At 50.4% G+C, this 7,500-nt stretch overlaps 1 protein-coding gene across 1 annotated transcript in view; it reads left to right on the top strand.

Annotated features, from left to right (window-relative positions):
* Nucleotides 1–7,500, top strand: part of cc2d2a (coiled-coil and C2 domain containing 2A) — a gene marked incomplete at its 3' end in the record, with an annotated part of 23,254 nt that overhangs the window by 13,945 nt on the left and 1,809 nt on the right. The window contains exons 26-32 of the mRNA XM_079220427.1: nucleotides 254–363; nucleotides 4,949–5,045; nucleotides 5,124–5,219; nucleotides 5,294–5,470; nucleotides 6,488–6,691; nucleotides 6,776–6,865; nucleotides 6,967–7,080. Coding sequence (XP_079076553.1) covers nucleotides 254–363; nucleotides 4,949–5,045; nucleotides 5,124–5,219; nucleotides 5,294–5,470; nucleotides 6,488–6,691; nucleotides 6,776–6,865; nucleotides 6,967–7,080 — 888 coding nt within the window. The remainder of the gene's footprint in view (nucleotides 1–253; nucleotides 364–4,948; nucleotides 5,046–5,123; nucleotides 5,220–5,293; nucleotides 5,471–6,487; nucleotides 6,692–6,775; nucleotides 6,866–6,966; nucleotides 7,081–7,500) is intronic.

Below are 7,500 nucleotides of genomic sequence, written 5' to 3'. Positions count from 1 at the left end.
ATACTACATTTACTCACTTTTTACTGTTTACACCCAGACTTCACTAAATGTTTGTCATGGACATTTGGTTTAAAGTCACGAAAAAGTCATGAAATATTCTGACCGATGGATTTCATGACTTTTCCATGACTAAACCAAATTTTGAAATCATGGACATTTGGTTTAAAATAATGGAAATTGAGTTAAAGGTCATGGAAAAGCGTTGGTCAGTGTGTGTGAACCCTGGCTGTGTGACTGTGTTCTGGTGGTTCAGGTCCAGGTGAGGCCCTTTGTGGAGGTCTCCTTCCAGCGCACCGTGCTGCAGACCACCACAGCCGACGGTCCGAACCCCTGCTGGAACGAGGAGCTGCAGCTCCCGTTCAGGTGACGTCTGTCCTCTCGTGAAGAATGTTTACCGTGTTTTAAAGCTCCTGGCAGCCGGTTCCTCACCAGCTTCAGTACCATCACAACACACAACACACAACACACACATCACAACACACAACACACAACACCACACAACACACATCACAACACACAACACCACACAACACACATCACAACACACAACACACAACACCACACAACACACATCACAACACACAACACCACACAACACCACACAACACCACACACACCACACATCACAACACACAACACCACACAACACACACACACACACCACACATCACAACACACAACACACAACACCACACAACACACATCACAACACACAACACCACACAACACCACACACACCACACAACACACATCACAACACACAACACCACACAACACCACACAACACACACAACACCACACCACACACACCACACACAACACCACACAACACCACACAACACCACACAACACCACACAACACCACACCACACACCACAACACCACACAACACACATCACAACACACAACACCACACAACACACACAACACACACAACACCACACAACACCACACAACACACACAACACACACAACACCACACAACACCACACAACACCACACAACACACACCACACACCACACCACACAACACCACACAACACACATCACAACACACAACACCACACAACACCACACAACACACACCACACACAACACCACACAACACCACACAACACCACACAACACCACACCACACAACACAACACCACACAACACACATCACAACACACAACACCACACAACACACATCACAACACACAACACCACACAACACCACACAACACCACACAACACCACACAACACACACCACACACAACACCACACAACACCACACAACACACACCACACACAACACCACACAACACCACACAACACACACACAACACCACACAACACCACACAACACCACACAACACACATCACAACACAACACCACACAACACACATCACAACACACAACACCACACAACACCACACAACACCACACAACACCACACAACACACACAACACCACACAACACCACACAACACCACACAACACACACAACACCACACAACACCACACAACACCACACAACACACACCACACCACACAACACCACACAACACACATCACAACACACAACACCACACAACACCACACAACACCACACAACACCACACAACACACATCACAACACAACACCACACAACACACATCACAACACACAACACCACACAACACCACACAACACCACACAACACACACAACACCACACAACACCACACAACACCACACAACACACACAACACCACACAACACCACACAACACCACACAACACACACAACACCACACAACACCACACAACACCACACAACACACACCACACACCACACCACACAACACCACACAACACCACACAACACACACAACACCACACAACACCACACAACACCACACAACACACACCACACACAACACCACACAACACCACACAACACCACACAACACACATCACAACACCACACAACACACATCACAACACACAACACCACACAACACACATCACAACACACAACACCACACAACAACACACAACACACACAACACCACACAACACCACACAACACACACAACACCACACAACACCACACCACACAACACCACACATCACACAACACCACACCACACAACACACATCACAACACAACACCACACAACACACATCACAACACACATCACAACACACAACACAACACAACACACAACACCACACAACACACACCACACACCACACACCACACACCACACAACACCACACATCACACATCACACACAACACAACACAACACACAACACCACACAACACACACCACACACCACACACCACACAACACCACACATCACACATCACACACATCACATCACACACATCACATCACACACCACACACCACACATCACACACCACACACCACACATCACACACCACACATCACACACCACACACCACACCACACAACACCACACATCACACATCACACACATCACATCACACACCACACAACACACACCACACATCACAACACACATCACACACATCACACACATCACACACCACACACCACACACATCACACACACCACACATCACAACACACATCACACACATCACACACATCACACACCACACACCACACATCACACACACCACACACCACACACATCACACATCACACACCACACATCACACACACCACACACCACACACATCACACACCACACACATCACACATCACACACCACACATCACACACACCACACAACACACACACCACACACCACACACATCACACATCACACACCACACATCACACACCACACACCACACACCACACATCACACATCACACATCACACACATCACACACCACACACCACACCACACCACACACCACACACCACACACCACACATCACACACCACACAACACACACCACACACACCACACAACACACACACCACACACCACACACATCACACATCACACACCACACATCACACACCACACACCACACATCACACATCACACACCACACACCACACACCACACATCACACATCACACATCACACATATCACACACGACACACCACACACCACACACATCACACATCACACATCACACACATCACACATCACACACACCACACATCACACACACCACACATCACACACACCACACACCACACATCACACACCACACACATCACACATCACACACCACACACATCACACCACACACATCACACACATCACACATCACACATCACACATCACACACACCACACATCACACATCACACATCACACATCACACATCACACACAACACACACCACACACCAGACACACGACTCCTCAGTCACAGTGACGGGTGGAGGTGCTTGTGTTCTCTCTACTTCTCTGCATTGACAGCCAGCAACACAGTGACGTGGAGTCGTTCATGCAATCATGCAAAGGGTCTTTACGATCATCCCAGTAATATAAATTCACCTGCATCAACATGTTTTGAGCTCTGAGGTTGCCTCAGTGTTAGTGAATGCAGTGCGGTGTGTTCAGAGATAACAGCTCCAGGTCAGGAAGTGAAGAGGTGAAGATGTTCTAAATATAGCGTTCACTTAAACTGATGGAGGTTCTTCTAGGAGTAAAATACGTCACACAGAACATCACTCTGCTGCTTCTGCTGCAGGAGAACTCTAAACATCGTACTGGCCCTTTAAGACAGTTAGAATAGAAAATAAAATGGTGGTAAGAATTAAATAAATACAATCGTTATAGTAGGTTCAATATGGAGGATGATGATTTATGTTCGTGTTTTTCTGTCCTTGTCTGATTGTTCATATAGTTGGTTGTTATGTATTGTTTATTTATTTCTTCTTCTTCTCTTCCTCCTCCTTCTTCTCCTCCTCCTCCTCTTCTTCCTTCTTCTCCTCTTCCTTTTTCTGCTCTTCCTTCTTCTCTTCCTCCTCCTCTTCTTCTTCTCCTCCTTCTTCTTCCTTCTTCTCCTCTTCCTTCTTCTCTTCCTCCTCCTCCTGCTCTTCTTCCTTCTTCTCCTCCTCCTCTTCCTTCTTCTCCTCTTCCTCTTCCTTCTTCTCCTCTTCCTCCTCCTCTTCTTCTCTTCCTTCTTCTCTTTCTTCTCCTTTTTTCTTCCTTCTTCTCCTCCTCCTCCTCCTCCTCTTCTTCCTTCTTCTCCTCCTCCTTCTTCTTCATTTCTCTTCCTCCTTCTTCCTTCTTCTCCTCTTCCTTCTTCTCTTCCTCCTCCTTCTTCTCCTCCTCCTCCTCCTCCTCTTCTTCCTTCTTCTCCTCTTCCTTCTTCTGCTCTTCCTTCTTCTCTTCCTCCTCCTCTTCTTCTCCTCCTCTTCCTTCTTCTCTTCCTCCTCCTCTTCTTCTCCTCCTCCTCCTCTTCTTCCTTCTTCTCCTCTTCCTTCTTCTCCTCTTCCTTCTTCCTTCTTCTCCTCTTCCTTCTTCTCTTCCTCCTCCTCCTCCTCCTCCTCTTCCTTCTTCTCCTCTTCCTCCTCCTCTTCCTCCTCTTCTTCCTTCTTCTCCTCTTCCTTCTTCTCCTCCTCCTGCTCCTCCTCCTCCTCTTCTTCCTTCTTCTCCTCCTCCTCTTCCTTCTTCTCCTCCTCCTCTTCCTTCTTCTCTTCCTCCTCCTCCTCCTCCTCCTCCTCCTCCTCCTCCTCTTCTTCTTCCTTCTTCTCCTCCTCCTGCTCCTCCTCCTCTTCTTCCTTCTTCTCCTCCTCCTCTTCCTTCTTCTCTTCCTCCTCCTCCTCTTCTTCTTCCTTCTTCTCCTCCTCCTGCTCCTCCTCCTCTTCTTCCTTCTTCTCCTCCTCCTCTTCCTCCTGCTCCTCCTCCTCTTCCTCCTGCTCCTCTTCCTCCTGCTCCTCCTTCTCCTCTTCTTCCTTCTCCTCCTCCTCCTGCTCCTCCTCCTCTTCCTCCTCCTCTTCCTCCTGCTCCTCCTCCTCCTCAGCGCCCCTAATGGTGACTACAGCTCCGCCGTCCTGCAGTCGGTGAAAGACGAGGTCTTCATCAACGTGTTTGACGAGGTTGTTTATGAGAGCGGAGCGGTGAGCGACTGGTTTCCGTCCCTGAGCTCTGTGCCTTCTGGCTGTTCCGCCTCTCACTGGAACCCCCTCTGCTCTCAGAACGAGGACCGAGGGAAGTCCATCCACACCCGGGTGGAGAAGCACTGGCTGGGCTCCGTGAAGATCCCCTTCAGCACCATCTACTCTCAGTCCAGGGTGAGCGTCCCGCTGGTCGCGTGTTCACGACCCGTCACCGGCGGGACGAGCTCATGTCTGTTTTCTCTCCACAGATCGACGGGACCTTCAAGGTGAACACGCCGGCGGTGTTGCTGGGTTACAGCAAGGAGCGTAGCCACGGCAACACCGGGGGCTACGACACCCTGAGGAGCCTGAGCGAGGGAGCCTTCGTCACGCTCTTCATCACCATCGAACCCCAGCTGGTGCCGGGGGAGTCAGTGAGGGAGAAGGTGAGTTGGGGAGGAGGGGAGGAGAGGAGAGGAGAGGAGAAGGAGAGAAGGAGAGGAGAGGAGAAGGAGAAGAGAAGGAGAGGAGAAGAGGAGAGGAGGAGAGGAGGGGAGGAGGGAAGGAGAGGAGAGGAGGAGAGAGGAGAAGGAGAGGAGAAGGAGAGGAGGGGGAGAGGAGGAGAGGAGAAGGAGAGGAGGGGAGAGGAGGAGGGGAGGAGGAGAGAGGAGAGGAGAGGAGAGGAGGGAGAAGGTGAGGAGAGGAGGGAGAAGGTGAGGAGAGGAGAGAGGAGGGGAGGAGAGGAGGGAGAAGGTGAGGAGAGGAGAGGAGGGGGGAGGAGAGGAGGGAGAAGGCGAGGAGAGGGGGGAGTCGAGGAGAATAATGCATTTCCTGTAATACCTTCGCGCCCCACGCTTTGAGAACCGCTGCTTTAGCGTCATGAGCAAAGTGAACAGCAGCAACAAATATGGCCGACATCTTCACGTTAAAAACTCACCAACATCCTGACGTAAACACAGAGTCCGGCTCCTCTGGTCTCTCTGGGGTCCTGATCTCCGTCCTGCTGGACCACGATGGACCAGGTCTCTGTGAAGACGTGGACTCAACGGTCACCGACTCCCGCCGCTTTCATTCATCTGATCTCTGGCGTGCTGGGTAGTGGAGTAGCGCTACATCCTAGCTTGGTTAGCTTAGCTTCCATCTGAATGTCTTCTGTCATAGGCCAGTAGTGATGAATATGGAGAAAAAGAAGAAGCTTGCATCATAAACATGCATCCATGCCTCATTGTTCACCAGGTGTGTTCACGTGTCTTTATTGTGTATTAATTTGCTCTCATGTGTGTCATTCCTTTGTGCTTCGTGTTTTGCTCTGCTACGTAACGCTAGATTAAGGAACTGAAGGTAACGTCCACTCAAACATCCACGCCTGCATCACTCCTTCAGCGCAGAGATTCATTTCCACCGAGCCGACCTCAACTCCTCCGCTGGAACCCTTTTGACCCTTTTGACCTTGGTGTGTGCAGTTCGACAGCCAGGAGGAGGAGCGCCTCCTGCAGGCGGCGGAGCGCTTTGAGCGGGACGCGGCGCGCGGCCACCCGGACCGGCCCTGCTTGGCCACCGTCATCGACCTCAACGGGAAGACGGTCTTCGTCACGCGGTACATCCGACCCCTCAACCCGCCGCAGGAGCTGCTGGACGCCTCCCCCGACAGCGCCCAGGACACGGCGGTCAGTCGCAGAAAGAGGCCACGCCCCCTGCTTTGATGCGGCCGCTCGGTCAGATTCACCGTACGCTCTCTCTTCCTCCCACAGGCCCTGGTTGCCAGGTTTGTGTCGCTCATCCCCTCTCTGCCGGACCGGGTTTCCTTCTCCGGCGCCTGTGACCTGTGGAGCACCTGTGACGTGAGTGAGGCCCCTCAGGGGTGTGACCGGGTGAGGCGGGGCCCGGACAGAGGGCCCGACCAAGGGGCCCCATCTCACGGGACTCGTCTTCTTGTTTTCAGCAATTCCTCACCCTCCTGGCGGGAGACGAAGAAGAACACGCCGTGCTGTTGTGCAACTACTTCCTGTCTATGGGCAAGAAAGCCTGGCTTACTATTGGAACGGCCATACCGGAGGTGTGTGACCCGATTTAAAAATGTGTTTATATATATATATGTGTTTGTATGTATATGTTGTTGAGTTGTGTCCAACTAGTTTCAAACCTGAAAAATCTGTATTTTTATTACATTAAATTACATTTAGCTGACGCTTTTATCCAAAGAGACTTAGAATAAGTGCATTCAACCATGAGGACAAAATAAAGTTAAACTACAAAGTGCTATCAGTAAGACATTTAAGTGCTACTAAAGTGCTGCTTTCTTTATTCAAGCTGTGGTCGCCTGCCGGTGGCGTCGTTTCTAGAAGCTTTATGACACAGTTTTATGGTTTTAGTGTTTTTTTAAGTCGATGAAGGATTCTGGTCATCAGAGGTCTGGGTCTGAAGTTATCAGAGAAACCAGCTGAGCTTCATCCAGTGTTTCAGACCTCTGTGATCC

The sequence above is a fragment of the Taurulus bubalis genome (genome assembly GCF_910589615.1).
Source record: "Taurulus bubalis genome assembly, chromosome: 7".
NCBI classification, from domain to species: domain Eukaryota; kingdom Metazoa; phylum Chordata; class Actinopteri; order Perciformes; family Cottidae; genus Taurulus; species Taurulus bubalis.
Note: the sequence above shows the minus strand (reverse complement) of the source record. Positions and strands in the feature narration are given on the sequence as shown.